Genomic DNA, 20,326 nt, shown 5'->3' with positions numbered 1-20,326 from the left:
CCAACCTTCTGTCTCGCTACAATTCAACTCGCTCTTTAAGATCTCAAAACTCAGGGCTTCTGGTAGTACCTAGAATAGCAAAGTCGAGTAAAGGAGGTTGAGCTTTCTCATTTATGGCTCCTAAACTCTGGAATAGCCTTCCTGATTATGTCCGAGGCTCAGACACACTCTCCCAATTCAAAACTAGATTAAAGACCTATCTGTTCAGTAAAGCATACACTCAGTGCATCAATTAGCTATATTATACATGAATGTGCAGGTTTCTGTATCTTGTTTGTATACACTATGAACGTCAGCTACACTAATTATTTTCTTTATTCTCCATTTCCACATGGGGATACTCTTCCCGAGGACCTCAGACTATGCAGAGTCACTGATTCGATTCAAGACCAGCGACGAGATGATCCCAAGGTTTCCATAATCCTGGACCAGGCTGTATCCTGAGCAGCTGCTGTGGTGGTCATGGAGGAGTGGAGAGCATGAGTCCTGTGATGCTCCAAGGACAGACGAGTCTTCGCTGAGGTCCAGCTTCCAGACTTCTCCGCAGAGACTGCAGCTCTGCACAAGACGTTTGGCCAGCGGAGAAATTGAAATGGTCGTCCCCAACTGAGTCTGGTTTCTCTCTAGGTTTTTTTTTCTTCACTTTCGCCAATTAGTGAAGTTTTTTTTTTTTTTTCCCTCGCCACTGTCGTCACTAGCTTACATGGTTTGGGATCTGTAGAGCTGCGCATCGATGGACTTGCTCTTCAGTGTTTGGACTCTCAGTAGTGATTATTAAACCACGCTGAACTGAACTGAACTTAAACACTAAAAACTGAACTACACTGTTCCAATTTACTATGATTTTTTGATTTTACTGGGTTGCAGTTGGAAGGGCATCCGCTGAGTAAAACATGCTGGAATAGTTGGGAGATCATTCCGCTGTGGCGACCTCTGAAATAAAGATAAGCTGAAGGAAAATGAACGAATGTGTGTGTGTGTGTGTTTGTACTTATGTGGTTTACAAGGACCAAATTGTATAATGACTTGAGTATGACCTAGATGTACAGTTTTAATGTGGTTTATGAGGACATGCCTTGTGTCCTCATAATTCAAAATGTTTAAAAATCATACTTAACGGTCTTTTGACATTTAGAATTTGTTACCGGTTTCAGGGTTGGGCTTAGGGATAGGGGTAGGGCCGTATAATAAGCTTTTTACAGTAAAAAATACATTACGCTTATGGATTTTAGGCCTCATTAACCGAATATCCAACAGGGTTTTTTTTCTTACAGTGCTCAGCATGAACGAGAACACCCTTTCTTTTTTATCCATTTGTCAGTAAATATAGTCAATAATTTTGGTGCATTTAAACAAAACAGATTTTTTAAACAGTAATATCCATTAAAAATAAGAGTTTGGTTATTAAGCATCTTTAGGAATAGAAACATAAACATAATACATTTATATGCAAATGATTCCAAAACAAAACTAAAACTATGCAAATTTTCAACAGATATGTTTTTTTATGTTCCTCTTGATTTTTCCTGTTTATTACAATTTTATTTAAAATATTTCCCCAATATATTAATTTGGGTGTGGTAATCTTTGGACTGTGATCTTAAGTTTTGTTTGTTTTTTGTTAAATTAATTACAGTTTTGGCTTTGGTCTTGACTAATCTATTGTATATGCACAAATGTATTATTGCAAAGTGTCCTATAGAAAATCTGAATTGAAAAGAGTGATCTGTGAGGGGTGTACTCTTTTATGCTGAGCTCTGTACTGTATTTATGACACTAATGGCTAATTCTAGATTATTTGCCAGCTTAGATGCCAGAAGATTTATTTTTTAATGTTCAAAGCATCTTGAGTAGACCAATGTGTTACAATATGCTATATTCTGTATACAAACAGATGTGAATCTGATGTTTACCATTAGGGTGGGTCTGTGAACAACAGGCAATAAACACTGAGTTGTTTCTTGGACATGACAAAAGCTCTGCCCGTAAGAAGAAATAAAGTTTACCGTTTTTCCTTGTTTGAGCACAATAAAGTTTATTTACTCACATGCTCACTCACCTCTTCCAGGACTAGCTCTTTTTATCTTACTGCCAAAGCAGTCATAGATTACTCATAAATATGCATTGATGTGATTTGTGGAATCAGTTGGTTTGTTTGCTCATACTTTGACAGTTTTATACGTAAGACTGGAAATACTGTTGCTGTCATTCATTTACTCACAACAGATCTTTTATTGTTCTAGTATTAAGTTTTTTAGGCGTGGGAATTTGCCAATTCATTTGCAAAGCCAGTTCTTAATGTTTTATGTGAGTCATGGACTTTCATTGACAAGTCCAAAGACAAGATCAAAAAATAACAACAATAGCATTAATCCTAACTCACGTTCCTGCAATAATTCACTCTTTAATCTTTGTCTTGCTAGCTTTTACTACCTAGATATATAATGCCAAATAAATATTAGATCTTTTATTTTCAAATAGCCTTGCTGTAACAGATGAATATATTGTATATATATATTTTTTAATTCATTATCTTTTTCTCACCTTTAATATTTTGATTAATACCACGGCGCACAACCTACAACACTTTTTACTGTAAATGTGAATATACATAGTATAATGTGGCTGTGATTTAATCATTCATTCATTCATTCATTTTCCTTTGGCTTAGACCCTTATTTGTCAGGGGTCGCCACAATGGAATGAACCGCCAACTATTCTGGAATATATTTTATGTAGCGGATGCCCTTCCAGCCACAACCCAGTGCTGGGAAACACCCATACACTCTCGCATTCACACACACTTATACAATATGGCCAATTTTTGTTTTACCCGATTCCCCTATAGCGCATGTTATTGGACTTTGAGGGAAACTGGAGGAAACCCACGCCAACATGCAAACTCCACACAGAAGCATCAACTGGCCCAGCCAGGACTCGAATCAATGAACTTCATGCTGTGAGGTGACAGCGCTAACCACTGAGCCACCATGCCGCTCCCGACTGTGTTTTTTGTTTTTTATTTTTTATAATTATTAATGCATTTTATATACGTTTAATTAGCAAAAATTTCAACTAATTTAATCTATATGCTTCTGCTGCTAAAGTTTTTTTTTTTAGTTGGATGTACTCTGACTGACTTTCAAAGTTTTTATAGTTCATCGTTTGAAAAAAAAGGTGATTTCATTGACATAGTCCCTCTGTGTCTTTAGTGCACATTTTGATTGATTAGTAATTGTATATTGTCCCCTGTAAAATCCAATATAGCAAAATTTGCTAATTACATGTATGACATACAAGTTTATATTCAGATATATAAAATTTGTCATATATGTTCATATGTCATATGTCATATATATATTTTTTATTTTTAACCAATTCAATTACAATTACATGTATATCTTCAAATATGTAGGCTGCACGGTGGCGCAGTGAGTAGCACAATAGCCTCACAGCAAGAAGGTTGCGGGTTCGAGACTCGGCTGGGTCCGTCCATTGGCATTTCTGTGTGGAGTTTGCATGTTCTCCCCGTGTTCGCGTGGGTTTCCTCCAGGTGCTCTGGTTTCCCTCACAGTCCAAAGACATGCACTATAGGTGAATTGGGTAGGCTAAATTGTCCGTAGTGTATGAGTGTGTATGGATATTTCCCAGTGATGGGTTGCAGCCGGAAGGCTGTGTAAAACATATGCTGGATAAGTTGGCTGCTCATTCCGCTGTGGTGACCCCAGATTAATAAAGGGACTAAGCCGAAAAGAAAATGAATGAATGAATGAATGAATGAATATAAAAAATTATTTTACATATACACTCACTGGTCACTTTATTAGGTACACCTTACTAGTACCAAGTTGGACCAAGTTAGCATAATAGCAGTTGCTGCAAATTTGTTGGCTGCACATCCATGATGCAAATCTCCCGTTCCACCACATCCCAAAATTGATTGGATTGAGATCTGGTGATTGTGGAGGCCATTTGAGTAGAATGAAGAGTTTGAGATGATTCTGACATGATGGGTACACTGTGGTCATAAAGGGATGGACATGGTCAGGAACAATATTCAGGTCGGCTGTGGCATTGACACGATGCTCAATTGGTATTAATTGAGGCCCAAAGTGTGCCAAGAAAATAGCCGGCAAACCAATACACCACCACCACCAGCCTGAACCATTGATACAAGGCAGAATAGATACCCTGCTTTCATGTTGTTGACGCCAAATTCTGACCCTACCATCTGAATGTTGCAGCAAAAATCTAGACTCATCAGACCAGACCAATGTTTTTCCAATATTCTAATGTACAATTTTGGTGAGCCTGTGTGAATTGTAGCCTCAGTTTCCTGTACTTAACTGACAGGAGTGGCACACGGTGTGGTCTTCTGCTGCTTATCTGCCTCAAGTTTGGACGTGTTGTGCATCCAGGGATGCTCTTCTGCATACCTCGGGTTTTTTGAGTTACTTTTGCCTTTCTATCAGCTTGAACCAGTCTGGCCATTCTCCTCTGACCTCTGGCATCAACAAGGCATTTGCACCCACAGAACTGCCGCTCACTGGATATTTTCTCTTGTTCGGACCATTCTCTGTAAACCCTAGAGATGGTTGTTTGTGAAAATCCCAGTAGATCAGCAGTTTCTGAAATAATTGAAATACTGCTCGTCTGGCACAAAAAACCATGCCACGTTTAAAGTCACTTAAATCACCTTTCTTCCCCATTCTAATGCTCGTTTTTTGCTTTGGTTGTGTTAATGAGCAGTTGGACAGGTGAACCTAATAATGTGGCTGGTGAGTGTACGTTCATATGCTTATATATAAGATTTCCATATGAATCAGACTACATTTTTTTCAAAGGTTTTGTTAAGAGATTGACCAATAGGTCTGTTTATCAATAAGGCACTAAAAATAATAACGAGGATTGGTTTTGTTTAATTCTCAGGCATTATTAATCACATTTTAATCCACACAACTAAACTCTTTTAATCCTCCTATGAATAAGTATAGAAAGTACAAGAGTAGCTATCAATCAGGATTATTTCCCTGGTGCATTTTCTTTCCTGGTAAATAACTGTTACGGGAAACAAAAATATAATCTAGTTTCATTGAAAATAGTTGTGCAACATAATGAATGAAAAGAACACCTATTGTCTTCTCTAACTTCTCCCAAGGAGAACAATTGGCTTCACGCCTGTTTTTATTTATCCATTAACTGTTTAATTAATAATTGCTGTAATATTTAAGTTACACGAAAAGAAAATAGCTATAACTATTGTCTTCTGAAAGATGCAGTTGTTCTTTTTATTTATTATTAACGCCATTGGACATTGCACTGCATCAAAAGCATAGTCACAACATTTATGAAGTTTCTAGTTTAACGCATGCTGTACCTCCTCATACATCTACACTCAAAAAAGAATCACAATGAAGTTTATCATTGTAATGTGAATGGGCGCTGACAAGAGAGTGTGGATCCAAATGCAGGGTTTATTATGCAAAGAATGGTCAGGCAAGCAACGATCAACACAGGAGCAAACAGATGTATACAGGCAATCCAGAGTCGTGGTGATAAAAGAGGCAGATGGTCAAAAGGCAGGGAGCAAGCAACATAAACAAACAAAACAAAGTGAGGGTCAGGGCAAGGCAAGGATGACACGTTGTAATGTTCACAAACAGTATAACAAGACTCAGCAAAGTCTGTGTGCTGTATAAATAGTCCAACTAATCAGTCTTTGAGCAGCTTCAGCAGTGTGAGTGTAATCAAATGGGATCAGGAACCGGTGTGTGTGGTGCATGTATGGAACTTGTAGTTCTTGAAATGGCAGATTTGTAGTCTGTTAGCGATCTGTGTGTATACCAGCTATCTGCACCGGCTGGATCGCTGGTGACCGTGACAATCATTAACTGTTTGTAAGCTGAATGATCTTAGATTCCTTAATATCAATCTAAAACTGCTAGATTAAATCAGTTATAAGATATGAATGTGGTATAAATATATCTAGCTGTAGAAAAAGCCAGATTCAATTCTATGAGATTGGTTTGCTTAATATTGGGTGGCAAAATGGATACAGCTTCATACTACACACAATGGATGAATTAATAAGAGGCATTTAAAACACATTGGATTTATTACTATTATTCTATAAATCTTGTTTAATTTATGTTTAACTAACATATATTCATCACATAAAGTTTATTAGTTCAATAATTTTAAAAGTATGTAATCCAAATGAATGGAAATTGTAAATGCAATCACATGAATCTTATTTGTTAGGCTTAACTATTTTTGAGTGTACTTAGCTATTGGATATTAAGAACATTTCAAAACGATTTTTAATATTCTGAAAGTTTTTCAATAACTTGACTAAAGTAATGTGCAGGCATTTTGAATATTATACTATTTTTGACAAAAATAGTGCAAATATTTTTGCTATTTACAGAAACTGAAGAGATTTCTATTTAGTTCTAAAACTATTTTGGCCAAGTTTAAGGTACTTTCTTTGGGGTATTTTCCAAAGGGTCATCATTTTTGTTCATTACAGCAGCTGGCAGCAGATCAGTTGGGAAGACATATTTTCCCGTGGTCTGCCACGGTTCAGTGGGTGGTGTGCATAAAGCACGTGTTTGGCGCCTTCCCCCTAAACAACCAAAACGTGCATTTGGGGTCCTTTCCCAGGTGATGATGTTGGCATGCTTGAGGCTTGACAAACCCGTGCTGTTGATGACCTTGAGTTGTTTCTGCGGAGGAGTTTTGGCGGTCCTTCACAGGCAGCGTGACGCCAGCAGCTTCAGATCAATGTTCAAGCTGTCTGCGCTCTCATCACCCTCGGTCTGAACACACACCTGTGAGCCCCACTTGCCCTGTCCACCCCCGCAAAAGCAGAGGGTTATCATAGGGAAATTACTAAAGGATGACAGCCATGAATGGACTGCTCACGTTGACTATTTTGATGAAAAGTCATTATCCCTTACAGGAAAGGCCCCTGCTTAGACCCCTGGAACTGTCTGGATGTTTGCCCTGACACAGCAACAACAACAACAAAGAAACTGATCAATTAGATTAATTGGTTGATTTATTACTGGAGTGTTCACGCACTTGTTTATGACTGTCAGCATGCGAGCGGCAGCATTTTGCACAAGTAGTAGAAGTTTCTTCAAGTCAAAGGAACAGTAAACCATTATAATGAGAATTTAGTTTTTGTCTCTCGCTCAAAAGGGAAATTCATCATTCATTTTCCTCGTTTAGTCTCTTTCAGAGGTCACCACAGCGGAATAAGCCGCCAACTATTCTGGCATATGTTTTATGCAGCAGATGCCCTTCCAGCCACAACCCAGTACTGGGGAACACTCACACACACTCACATTCTCATACACTATAGGCAGATTAGTTTATTCTGTTCACCTATACTGCATGTCTTTGGACCGGAGCACCCGGAGGAACCCGCGCAAACAAGGTGAGATCATGCAAACCTCACACAGAAACGCCAACTGACCCAGCCGGGACTCAAACAATGCAGTGCTCAGACAGTGCTAACCACTGAGCCACCGTGCTGCCTGTCAAAAGGGAAATTAAATAAACAAATGAATAGGTTTGGGCTTTCTGCAAATTGCACCTGTTAATTTATGCATATCCAAAAAAAGTGTAGAAATGTAATATTTTAAGCAAATGGATGCTTAAATAAGGATTGTTCATATTTTCCCAAATTTGAGTTAAAACAACCCAGCATTTTTAGAGTGCACACAGCCAACTTCAGTTTTTACAGTCCAAACATGAGAAGATATCCAATGAGTGACAGTGTATGAGTGTATATAGAGGCAACAATAACTCAAATAACCACTCATTACAGCTGAAGGTTATACATCTCTGAATGTAGTCTCTGAATTCAGAAGAGCACACAAGCAAGTTTCCTGTCAGTGTCAGATGTTGGCTGATCTGATAAGTCTTCATTTCTGCATTTTTTTTTACATTTTGTCATAAACAACAAGAAAGTTCTAAAGCTTCTAAAAAGCTATAAGAGTTATGAAGTCAGAATTGTGATATAAATCCACAATTCTGAGGAAAAAAAATTCGGAGATAAAAAGTCTTGATTCAAGCTTTTTCCAAATCAGAATTCTGATATCAAAAGTGCAATAGCTTTTTTATTTTTTATTAATTGGCAGACATGGGATTCCACAACCTTGACTTGTTTTTGTTTTTATTTTTTAGTTTTTTTCTACTGGACACTAAATATATACTGAAGAATGATGGAAACTTGTAGCCTTTGACTTCAATAGTATTTGTTTTTATGGAAGTCAATAGTTACAGATTTCCAACATTCTTCAAAAAATCTTCTTTTGCGTTTAACAGAACACAAAAACACTCGCAAAAAAACTTCAAGAGTGAGCAAATAATAATAAAGAGCAAGTCAAGAGTGAGCAAATAATGACAGAATTTTGAGTGTAGTGTGCGTGAGTGTAAACAACTCCAACAGAGCGTTTTTTACAGTCGGACATCTAAATACATCAAGACATTGTAGTTGACTATGTCCATCCCTTCATGACCAAAGTATGCCAATCTCGCATCACTAATTCGAGCCGGGAAAAACGCATATACCTTATCAAGTGGCGTACATAGCCAGAGTGAGTATATAAATAAAGGATATAAATAGTGTATATAGTGTATACTCACTATAAAGTGAGTAGCTAGATAGGCAGACATAAAGTTAAATTATATAAGCAGGCTATGTATGTTCGTGCATTTTAGAAACAAACTTCAAAACAAACAGCACGTCTTATCACTGACAAATATTAATGTGTAATAACTCTTCCCGTCTTGAAGACAGCACTGATTGACTATTATTCTCTGACAAATATTGTGTCACACGCACGTGACGCCGCCTCTTATCCGCTTTTTCCCCACAGCGCTCCCTCAACTTACTTTAAACGCTCACGTGACAAAAACAACACGCCTATGTCTGTACTCTTGTATATAAATGATGCGGTTGATGCTGATGCTGAAAGAGAAGGAAGGAAAGATTTCATACTGTACTTTCTTTCGTCAAATACTGCGTCTGCTACAGGATGAGTGACCCGCGCTTTCCTGTCGATGTCCAGCTTATTGGAGTGATGAAGAAGGAAAAGGACAAAGTAAGATGATGTTTTTGTAGAAAGCTGGTAGAACTACTTTATGTCATATTTATGTTCATAATTAACTGACTGTTTGTTGTGTGCAGAAGTACATGACATCCGTGTTGTGGTCAGACCAGAGTGAACTGATAGTGTACAGATCCCTCAGAGACTTCAGAACGCTGCATGTAGGTTTTCAGTCATTTAGCGTTAATGTCTCTTTAAAATGTCTCTTACTTTACAAATTAACGAATTAGCTTTTCTCGTTTCAATAGAGGCAACTGAAAAAGAAGTTTCCTGTCGAAAATCCGTATCGTAAAGAAGACAGGGTGCTTCCTAGATTTGGAGGTAAAATATGACTGACAGATTAATATGCGTAGAAAATTGTAATAGTTATCTGTGATATCTATTTGTTTTTCCCCAAGTCATATATAGTATATTCTATTGTAAGGCTGTGCAATAATAGCATGCATAAAGTAACATGTTAATGTATTTTCATCCTTTATGTACAAACTTTCATATAGTCATTAATGCAATTAAATATGACAAGTAACTTTGCTTTGTTTGGTGCAGCAATTATACTTTAATATTACCTATTTAACTACAATAAACATTTTTATAATAAAGCCAGGATTATTTTAAATAAGGGTTATAAGTACATAAGGCACCTTTATAATAATACTTTTGCTTGCACTTCCTTTTAAGGTGTACTGTAACTATTCATTTCACTAATGAGTGATGTTAATTAATTATACTTACAAAATGATTAGGGTTAGAATGCGGGTTGGGTCTAGGGTGGAGAATTAATAAGAACATTTATCACGTCTAACAAGGACACCTTAATAAAATGTTAACTTTTTTTCATTTATTTGGAAAATACAGAGCTAAACTTTGACTGCATATCTGCAACACTGCTATTAAACCACTAAACACTTTTATCTACATAGTTTTTTTTTTTGTGCTACTCAATGATGAATTTTTGTTGTTTGCAGCCCAGGTCATGAAGCCCACGTTCCAGTTGAAGGGTTTGGATAAGTCTGTGTCTCGTCTGAGGAATCTGGAGAAGTACTGTTCTAGCCTATTGCAGTGTGACACAACTGTGTCACATTCCAGAGAGGTGATCCAATTCTTTCTGCCAACTGAACAGGAGTTGCTGCCAGAATATACACAAAACAGGTATGTAGATTACTGGCCTGCAGCAAATAAGTAGGTAGCTGCAGCTCATCAAAAACATAGTAATATAGTAGGTGTGTACAGCTGATGTACAACCCAGTTTCATTCTTAAAATGCGATTCTGGAAAGCACCAAAACAAACTTCATTTTTAATACAGTTTCTAGGTGAAATGAACACTGGGAGGAAGTAAAAAAAACAATTGTCCTTGTCTAAGCCAGTGGTTCCCAAACTTTAATTTTGAACCCCAAAATAACAATGCCAGTGACTCGCAACCCCCAATATCCTCTGAGGTGGTTATAAATATATAAAGCTTGCAAACAACGGTGAACACATACCAATAGGCCCACGTCTATTTGTCGTTTTATTTCGGAGAATGCCATTCGAAGGCCATCCTCCATGTTTATTATGGCCTGCATTTATTTTTAACATATGTGAGTGCCATAAAGGTGTCAGAAAGTTTAACCTGATGCCATAAAATCAATCAGCTGCATCTGACGCTATTGCTGTGTCTTTAATATAACATAATCACCCCAGGTGTCGCAACAAAATCGAAAGGCTGATAGTTTTTAATTGCAATTAATTAAAATTTATTTTAATTATGTAACTGTAATTTTTTTTCTTCAGTAGTTTAATTCTACTAGTTTAATAAAAGGAATTTGATTTTAGGATATCACCAAGCAACCCCTGCTTATCACCCCGTGACCCCCCGGGGGGTCCGGACACCCATTTTGGGAACAATTACTGACAAATAGGCTGCATTTTTAACACATACCTATATATAAAGACTTCAAAATGCTTATAAGAAGAGCAAGTTTTGTAAACAAACAAGTTCCAACATGTACATAACAACTTTTCTGATGTTCTCTGATGATTTACTCAATAGTTCTAATGATACAGTGTAGGACTTGTGATGCAGAGCACTCGGTATGTCCTCTGAAACTCAAGCGTGGATGCTTCAGTAAGTGCAGTTTGGTGTCTGGTCTGCTTTTCAGGGTTCCCACGAGTCATCGAATTTTTGTAATATCATGTAATTATATTATATAATAAGCTGTCCCTGTCTGAATACTACATTGTGTTGTGACTGTGCAGTGCTCAACACAGCATCTGCCTGTTTTTCTGTTCATTATTCCACTTATTTTAGCTCTTTTGCTTCGATTGTGTTTGACCCATTCAATTGCTACTCTGGGTACTACCAGAAGTCCTGAGTTTTGAGATCTTAAAGAGTGGGTTGGATGTTTAGCAAGAAGGATGAAGGTTAGATAAACAGGAGCTAGACTATTTAGAACCTTATAAGCGAGAATAGATATTTTCCAATCAATATGGAACTTAACAGGCAGTCAGTGTAATAAATATAAAATTGGGGTGATCATAATTTCTTGACCTGGTAAGAACTCTGGCAACTGCATTTTGCCAGCAAGCAGAGAATTACAGTAATCCAGTCTAGAGGTCAGGAAAGCATGACCTAACGATTCTGCATCTAAGATAGATAGCATGTTTCTCAGCTTAGTGAACTTTCTAAGATGAAAGAAGGCTGTTTTGTGACAAGGGACAAATTCAAATGTTAAGTTGCTGTCCAATATAACACCCAGGTTTTTGACAGTAGAACAAATAACATTGGAGTGCTTCCCACACATAGACTTTATTTGGACAGGCCACACAGGGATATTAACGGCCGTCCAAGTTTATTTAGTGACACTTTTTTACTATTGTTTTACATTTTATTTTTTTTTTTTTACTATTAATATCATACTTTTACAATTATTTTGTATCCACCCAATATAAACAAACATCCACGCACTGTCAACTGTCAACGCGTTTCGGAAGTGTATTGCAGAGCAACAGAAACAGCGTGCAGAAGTATAAATGCACGCCTACGTGCAAGGCTTGCGCCCTAGGTCACGTCGATCACTTGACGCAGAAGTATAAACCAGGCTTAATAATGTTTCCCAGGGGCAGCATGCTTATTGTGAATAGCACTCCATACTTCACTAGCCTGATCCTCATCAGTTGAACTCAAAAGAAGAAGTTTTGAATGCAGATTGCTGGCAACTATCGACTTCCATTCATTCATTCATTTTCTTTTCAGCTTAATCCCTTTATTAATCTAAGCTCGCCACAGCGTAATGAACCACCAACTTATCCAGCATATGTTTTACGCAGCGGATGCCCTTCCGGTTGCAACCCATCATAGGGAAACATCCATACACACTCATACACTACGGACAATTTAGTCTACCCAATTCACCTAAACCATGTCTTTAGACTTGCGGGGGAAACCGGAGGAAACCCACACAAACACAGGGAGAACATGCAAACTCCACACAGAAACGGCAACTGACCCAGCCGAGGCTCGAACCAGTGACCTTCTTGCTGTGAGGCGAACATGCTACCCACTGTGCCACCGTGCAACCCATAGTAGGAAAAAATACTATGCAATCAATGGGTGCAATCAAGCCGCATTTTTCTAAATATTTTCATTTGTGTTCAACAGAAAAGAGAAACTCAGAAAGGTTTACAACAAGTGAAGGCAGAATTTAGAGTTTGGTTTAGTATGCACAGTAGGTGATACATACACAAAAACAGCAACTGGTAGCTGACAAGCAATTCTGAATCGGAGTGAACTTGAAGTAAATGTGCAGTATATGTAAATGTCTCCTAAAAATTCTCTCTTCTCCATTCAGTGTGATGATTCTGCAATCAGACAACATCCCCACTGTTCATGGAGGACCTGACCTGCAGAATAAACATTTGAGCAATGGAAATGTGACCCAGCCTTTTGTATCCAAGGCATATCAATGCGTAGCTCCATATGAGACCAAAGACACAAAGAACAAGCCCTTTAAAGTCGCAATTGGCGAAAGACTGGATGTGCTCATTAAAGACAAAGCAGGTTTGTAATTATTCTCAGAAAGAAGGAAATGGTCAGTTCTTTGTGTGTTTTCTGATACTGTAGCTTCTTGATTTATTTATTTATTTTTTACATGATCAGGTTGGTGGCTTGTGGAGAATGAGGATAAACATTTAGCTTGGTTTCCTGCTCCTTTCTTGGAATTATGTGATGAGGAAGAAGACGAGCAAGAAAACAAGTACAACTCAGTGACCTGTGAAAGTAAGCCACAGTAGTTGCATAAACTTTCTGCCATAACGAATCTCTCAATATAAGGTTGCTAATTGAACACTTTCTCCTTCCCCTAGTGTCTCTGTACTGCGCGACAAGATGTTACACTTCTAAAAAAGAGGATGAGCTCTCGCTGAGCATCGGTGCTGTTGTGGAGGTGTTGCAGAGGTCTGATAATGGCTGGTGGCTTGTTAGGTAATTACAGTTGTTTACCTACCACACACTGACATACAGACAATGATCGGAATTGCAAACTATGTTTAAGACAGATGTATTAATAGACCATAAGTAGGTTAAGCGCGGGCATTTTAGCAGTTATGTAACATAAGGAAGCAGTTGTTCTTTATTAGAAAGCAGTTGTCGTGTGTTTTGATGATTAGATAGCACAAGTAACAATTCATCAAAGGTGAAACGGTAAAGCATGCAGCAAGTATTGTTGGAAATTAAGATACAGTTGAAGTCAAAATTATTAGCCCCCGTTTGAATTTTTGGTCCCACTTTATATTAAGTGTCCTTAACTAGTATGTACTTACACAGCAATTAATAATTTGTTACAATGTTCTTATTGTGTAAATACATGTATTTACTGTGTACTTATGCTTAATTAAATACCTGTATGTAATTACATCTGTAAATACTTCTGTGTTCACATTTGTAAATACACTGTTGACCATCCCTTACAGTTTAACCCACCCTTAAACCTACCCATACCACCAAACCTGTCCATAACCCTACCCCTATCCCAATTCAAGAGCACGACAAGTGTTCTCAAATACATTATGAACACAGTAAGTACATTGTATTTATTTTTTGATGCAAGTACATAGTAGTTAAGGACACTTAATATAAAGTGGGACCAATTTTTTTTTCTTTTTCTTTTTTATTTTCCAGATGATGTTTAACAAAGCAAGATTTTCACAGTATGTCTGATAATATTATTTCTTCTGGAGAAAATTAGTTTTTATTTGTTTTATTTCAGCTAGAATAAAAGCAGTTTTTAATTTTCTAAGAAAACATTTTAAGGTCAAAATTATTAGCCCATTTAAGCTAATTTTTTCCTCTGATAGTCTACAGAACAAACCATTGTTATATAATAACAATGCTCAATTACCCTAACCATATGCAAAATGCGCATAAAAGGTGGATGGAAACATAGCTATTGTTAGGTTCCCAATACTGAATTCAATTCAATTCAATTCAATTCACCTTTATTTGTATAGCGCTTATACAATGTAGATTGTGTCAAAGCAGCTTCACATAAAAGGTCACAGTAAATAGGAACAGTGTAGTTAAGTTTGTAGTGTTTAAGTTCAGTTCAGTTGAGCTCAGTTCAGTGTGGTTTAATAATCACTACTGAGAGTCCAAATATTGAAGAGCAAATCCAACGATGCGCAGCTCTACAGATCCTGAACCATGCAAGCCAGTGGCGACAGCGGAGAGGGAAAAAAAACTTCACTAAAGGCGGAAGTGAAGAAAAAAAACCTTGAGAGAAACCAGGCTCAGTAGGGCACGACCATTTTAATTTCTCCGCTGGCCAAACGTCTTGTGCAGAGCTGCAGTCTCAGTGGCGGAGGCTGGAAGCTGGCCTCAGCGAAGACTCGTCTGTCTCTGGAGCGTCATAGGAAACAGTCTCATGTTCTCCACTCTTCCATGACCATCGCAGTAGTTGTTCAGGATTCGGCCAGGTCCAGGATATGGAAACCTTGGGATCATCTCGTCGTTGGTCTTGGATCGAATCAGTGACTCTGCATAGTCTGAGGGCCTCGGGAAGAGTATCCCCAGGTGGAAATGGAGAATAAAGAAAATAATTAGCGTAGCTGATGTTCACAGTGTATATCAGCAAGATGCATAACCTGTGTGGAAGCCCCCTAAGTGGTGCACTAAGTGTATGCTTTACTGAACAGATAGGTCTTTAATCTAGTTTTGAATTGGGAGAGTGTGTCTGAGCCTCGGACGTTATCAGGAAGGCTATTCCAGAGTTTAGGAGCTATAAATGAGAAGGCTCGACCTCCTTTACTCGACTTTGCTATTCTAGGTACTACCAGAAGTCCTGAGTTTTGAGATCTTAAAGAGCGAGTTGGATTGTAGCGAGACAGAAGATTGGTTAGATAAGCAGGAGCTAGATTATTTAGAGCTTTATATGTAAGAAGCAATATTTTAAATTCAATACGAAACTTAACAGGCAGCCAGTGTAAGGAGGATAAAATTGGGGTGATGTGATCAAATTTTCTAGACCTGGTTAGAACTCTGGCAGCTGCATTTTGTACTAATTGAAGTTTGTTAATAGAGGATGCTGGGCAGCCAGCAAACAGAGCATTACAGTAGTCCAGCCTAGAAGTCATAAAAGCATGGACTAGCTTTTCTGCATCTGAGATGGATAGCATACTTCGTAACTTAGCTATATTTCTCAGATGAAAGAAAGCAGTTTTTGTGACATGGGAAATATGATTTTTAAAAGTTAAATTGCTGTCTAATATGACACCCAGATCTTTTATAGTAGAACTAACGCTAACTTTGTATCCCTCTAATTGTAGATCGAGTTGTGAGATCTGCTGTGTACAGGATTTAGGCCCAATAAGTAATAATTCTGTTTTGTCTGAGTTTAAGAGAAGATAATTGTTGGTCATCCAGTCTTTAACATCTTTAATACACTCAGTTAGCTTGGACAGATTAGACGTCTCGTCAGGTTTAGTTGAAATATATAATTGAGTATCATCTGCATAGCAGTGAAAGCTGATCCCATGTCTTCTAATAATGTCTCCCAGGGGTAGCATGTATATTGTAAACAGTAAAGGGCCTAAAACTGATCCTTGAGGCACCCCGTATTTTACTGGGCTGATTTGTGAAGGCTGTCCATTTATATTTACAAACTGGTAACGGTCAGATAAGTATGACTTAAACCATTGTAGGGCCTGTCCCTGGACACCTGTAGACTTTAAGCGATTAATAAGGATACCATGGTCAATGGTGTCAAATGCCGCACTAAGATCGAGTAGAACTAATAGCGAGATGCACCCTTGGTCAGCAGCTAAGAGTAAATCGTTGGTTATTTTCACTAATGCAGTTTCTGTACTGTGATGAGCTCTGAAACCTGACTGAAACACTTCAAAAACATTGTTGGTCTGCAGAAAGGAGCATAATTGAGCAGAAACAACTTTTTCTAGTATTTTAGATATAAATGGAAGGTTTGAAATAGGCCTATAATTAGCTAAGTTGCTGGGTTCCAGTTGTGGTTTCTTAATAATAGGTTTAATAACAGCTAACTTGTAGGGATTTGGAACATGGCCTAAAGATAAAGAAGAGTTGATAATGTTAAGAAGAGGTTCTCCTATAACAGGTAGCAATTCTTTCAGTAACTTTGTTGGAATTGGGTCCAATATACACGTAGCTGATTTAGAGCTATTTATAATTTTGTCTAGCTCTTCCTGTTCTATGATTTTAAAGCACTGTAGGTTATTTAGATTCAGAGGCGTGTTTACTGGATCTGAAGTATAAGGCGGTGCAGAAAGTTTAATATCTCCTATTTTCTGTCTAAAGCCTTCTATTTTATCACTGAAAAAATTAATGAAGTCATCACTACTAATTTGCGGTGGAACGTTTTGTTCCAAAGATGACCGATTATTTGTTAATTTAGCGATGGTGTTAAATAAGAATCTAGGATTGTTTTGATTATTTTCTATCAGTTTGCGGAGGTGCTCAGCCCTGGCAGATTTTAAAGCCCTCCTATAGCTGGACATACTGTCTTTGTATGCAATTCTAAAGACTTCTAAATTAGTTTTTTTCCAATAGTTGAATAGTTGGAAAAAAATCTGAATTTAAAACCACAAGAAAAAACTGTAAGGAATGACCTATATGTCGACACCAATAGCTTAGTGGTTAGTGTGTCGACACATAGCAGCACCCAGGTGCTCGTGGTGACCTGAGTTCGATTGCCGGCTTCGAGACCCTTTGCCGATCCTTCCTCTGTCTCTGCTCCCCAAACTTTCCAGTCTGAAAATCTCCACTGTCCTATCAATAAAGGTGAAAAGTCTTTAGAAATGATGTATATATCACACCCGCAACAGGGTTTTAGTAGTAATCTCTGAACACACACACAACAATGATAACATTTGTATTCCATCATCAGATATAACAATAAGGCTGGCTATGTGCCCTCCATGTACCTGAAGCTCTACAGCAGCCCCAGTTTTGGCCTTCAAACACTTCAGAGGAAACTTCACAGCTCCACCATCAACCTGTCTATCTGCAACTCTCCTAAGCCAGAGCTCCATCAAAACAGAATCAACCCTTTCCTCAGGTCAAGCTCTCTAGAAATCCTGTCAGAACAGCAGAGTCACTTCACCGATCCAGTGCAGCGCCAAGAGTCCGGCAGCTTCAGTGATGATGGAACTGACTTCAGCTTCAGTTCCTCAGACACCACCTCCATGAGCCCTAGCATGTCCAGCTCAGAAGAGGACGAGGGATTTCTGAGACAGCAGGATAAAGAGCCAGATAGCAGCGATAGTGCTATGTCCAGTGGTCAGTCCAGCCCTGTCAACTCTGACTCTGGACATCCTATGAAGGGAGTCCTAGCTCCAAAGGTCCCACCCAGACCACAAACTCGAGAGATCCTTCAGCGATGCACCACCTACACCCGTAAAGTGGCTCTAGCAACATCTGCACGACTGGCTCCTGAAAGACAACTCATGGTAAATGGAGGAAGAGCTTGAAATAATGAAATGAAATAATTTCATCCAATCACTGATGAAAATTGTTTCTAGTTCACAGCATGATTTGTGTCAGACTCTATCTGGAAAATAAATTCTGGAATGAAGAGTTATTCTGTGTGTTCTGCACGCGATTAACACAGTGAGATGTAAATTAGTCTGTGATTTTGTGCTGTTTCGTAGGTTTCTGTTGTAAAGAAATTTGTTGGCATATCTCTAAGACTTTACACCTCATGATCAACCACTGTAATCATGCAAGTGTTTAACAAATAGTCTTTTTGATAATTACATTAATATTATTACAAACTAACATCTAATCATAAAGATGAGAGTTTATGTGACATTTATGCAAACATATTGCAATGATTTGTTTATTCTATTCTGTTCTGTGTTCTTGTTTGTTATATATTATGCATAACCTGTTGGATGTAGTTACTGTTTACATATTTGTAAAAATTCATTGTTTCATTAATGTTATATTAATGTTATAGTCTTTTTGTCAAGTTAATGGTATTCCACACTGGAAAAGGTTTTATCTGGATTTTTGCGTATATAACTGCATACGTTTCAATAAATATTTTCTATTATTTTGATGTTGTGGGATTTTTTTTAACATTGTGTGTAGAATTTTGAGAAAATTCATTAATTTAATCCATTTTGCAATAAGGCTGTAACATAAAAAAGTGGAAAAAGTGAAGCGCTATGAATGCTTTCCAGATGCACTGCACATTTAATTGCGTGTTAAAGAGTGTTAAGTCCTATTTTTATCAAAATGATCAAATATACAAAAAGTATCTTTTAGCGCACGTGTGGAAATAGAATATTTTTAATCAATTTTTAAACATTAGTTTTAATAGCTAAATTCTTTTGTCTTTGCCACGATGACCGCACATAATATTGTAGTTATTTTGTTAGAAAGTCCAATTTAAAGGCTTAACTAGGTTAATTAGACAAGTTAAGATAGATAGATAGATAGATAGATAGATAGATAGATAGATAGATAGATAGATAGATAGATGGATGGATGGATGGATGGATGGATGGATGGATGGATGGATGGATGGATGGATGGATAGATGACAAAATAAAATACTGAAAACAAATACTGTGAAACACTAAAATAATGACATAAAAATCATGACTTAATATTTTTTGTAATATTTTGAGCACATTTGGTAAATGTGTCTTGATAAAGGAACTTTTTGTGAGAAATAAGAGGAAAAAAAACAGTATAATGTTTGCAGTTTATGATGTTTATATACAACCTTTACAGTAGAAATTGAAATCTTTGACAATTACACATCATATAAAATTATTAACATCAGAAAACAGCACACACAGATAACAGAAGTAATTCTTTGGAGTGTTTTTAAAACAATGCCCTACCATTTTCTCCAGATTAAAAACTGTAATACAGAAGCAAGAGCAATATAATGTGCAACATTCCCAGACAATGAAACCTGCTGAGACGATGTAGGGAACAAAACAAAAAGCAAGAAAAACAAATTAAATTATTTCACTTTATGTTTTTGAGAATAAATCTCTTTTATAATAATTTTTATATATATATATATATATATATATATATATATATATATATATATATATATATATATATATATATATATATATATATATATTTTTTTTTATTTTTTTTTTTTTTTATAATTATTATACCCATCAGTGAGCTGAGTTTGGCTTTGTTAAATTCCCCCTGTATAATCGTAACGGCAAGATGAACAAGCTACTGGTAATAAACTGCAATCAATAACCTAAGGAGTGTCTTGAGGTTTCTGTGCAGGAAGCTGCGCTTACTTACAAACTGACATTCTCAGAAATAGTTTGTCAGCTTTTATTGCCTGTTTGTCTGTTATTGATGCTTAATATGTTTATGTGTTTGAGGAGACTTCTTTTATAATGTCAAATTATCCTTTCAAATTCCCCTTATTATATCACTATTGTGTAGGACAGGTTCTACCTGCTTGAAAAAATGAAACCAGAAACTACAAAACCAGTCTTATGTTTCACTATCATATGCCAAAAATACATCGTCAAAATGATGGATCTTTATTTTATGGCAAAAATAAAAATGAAAAGTTTAGAAATTCAGAAATTTAGAAAAGAAATGAAATTCTATCAAAGCTTCATCAAAAAGTTTTGATTAGTATTATGCTTGGCTAAGAACTTTAAAAGCGATTTTCTTAAAATGTTTTAGTATCTTTTAATAGTATCGTAT

At 37.1% G+C, this 20,326-nt stretch overlaps 1 protein-coding gene across 1 annotated transcript; it reads left to right on the top strand.

Annotated features, from left to right (window-relative positions):
* The first annotated feature begins 8,997 nt into the window (after window positions 1-8,997).
* Window positions 8,998-18,553, top strand: noxo1b (NADPH oxidase organizer 1b). Its single transcript, XM_056468875.1, has 8 exons — window positions 8,998-9,113; window positions 9,200-9,280; window positions 9,368-9,440; window positions 10,085-10,268; window positions 12,948-13,156; window positions 13,256-13,375; window positions 13,462-13,579; window positions 17,511-18,553. The coding sequence occupies exons 1-8, from the start codon at window positions 9,048-9,050 to the stop codon at window positions 18,091-18,093; spliced, it is 1,434 nt and encodes a 477-aa protein (XP_056324850.1). The 5' UTR covers window positions 8,998-9,047; the 3' UTR covers window positions 18,094-18,553.
* The last annotated feature ends 1,773 nt before the right edge of the window (window positions 18,554-20,326 follow it).

The sequence above is a fragment of the Danio aesculapii genome, chromosome 12, assembly GCF_903798145.1.
Source record: "Danio aesculapii chromosome 12, fDanAes4.1, whole genome shotgun sequence".
Taxonomy (NCBI): domain Eukaryota; kingdom Metazoa; phylum Chordata; class Actinopteri; order Cypriniformes; family Danionidae; genus Danio; species Danio aesculapii.
Note: the sequence above shows the minus strand (reverse complement) of the source record. Positions and strands in the feature narration are given on the sequence as shown.

Coding starts and splice junctions, on each gene's coding strand:
- noxo1b (XM_056468875.1), top strand. CDS start 9,048: ATGAGTGACCCGCGCTTTCCTGTCGATGTCCAGCTTATTGGAGTGATG. Junction 10,269..12,947: donor CCAGAATATACACAAAACAG/GTATGTAGATTA, acceptor TTCTCCATTCAG/TGTGATGATTCTGCAATCAG. Junction 13,580..17,510: donor AATGGCTGGTGGCTTGTTAG/GTAATTACAGTT, acceptor TTCCATCATCAG/ATATAACAATAAGGCTGGCT.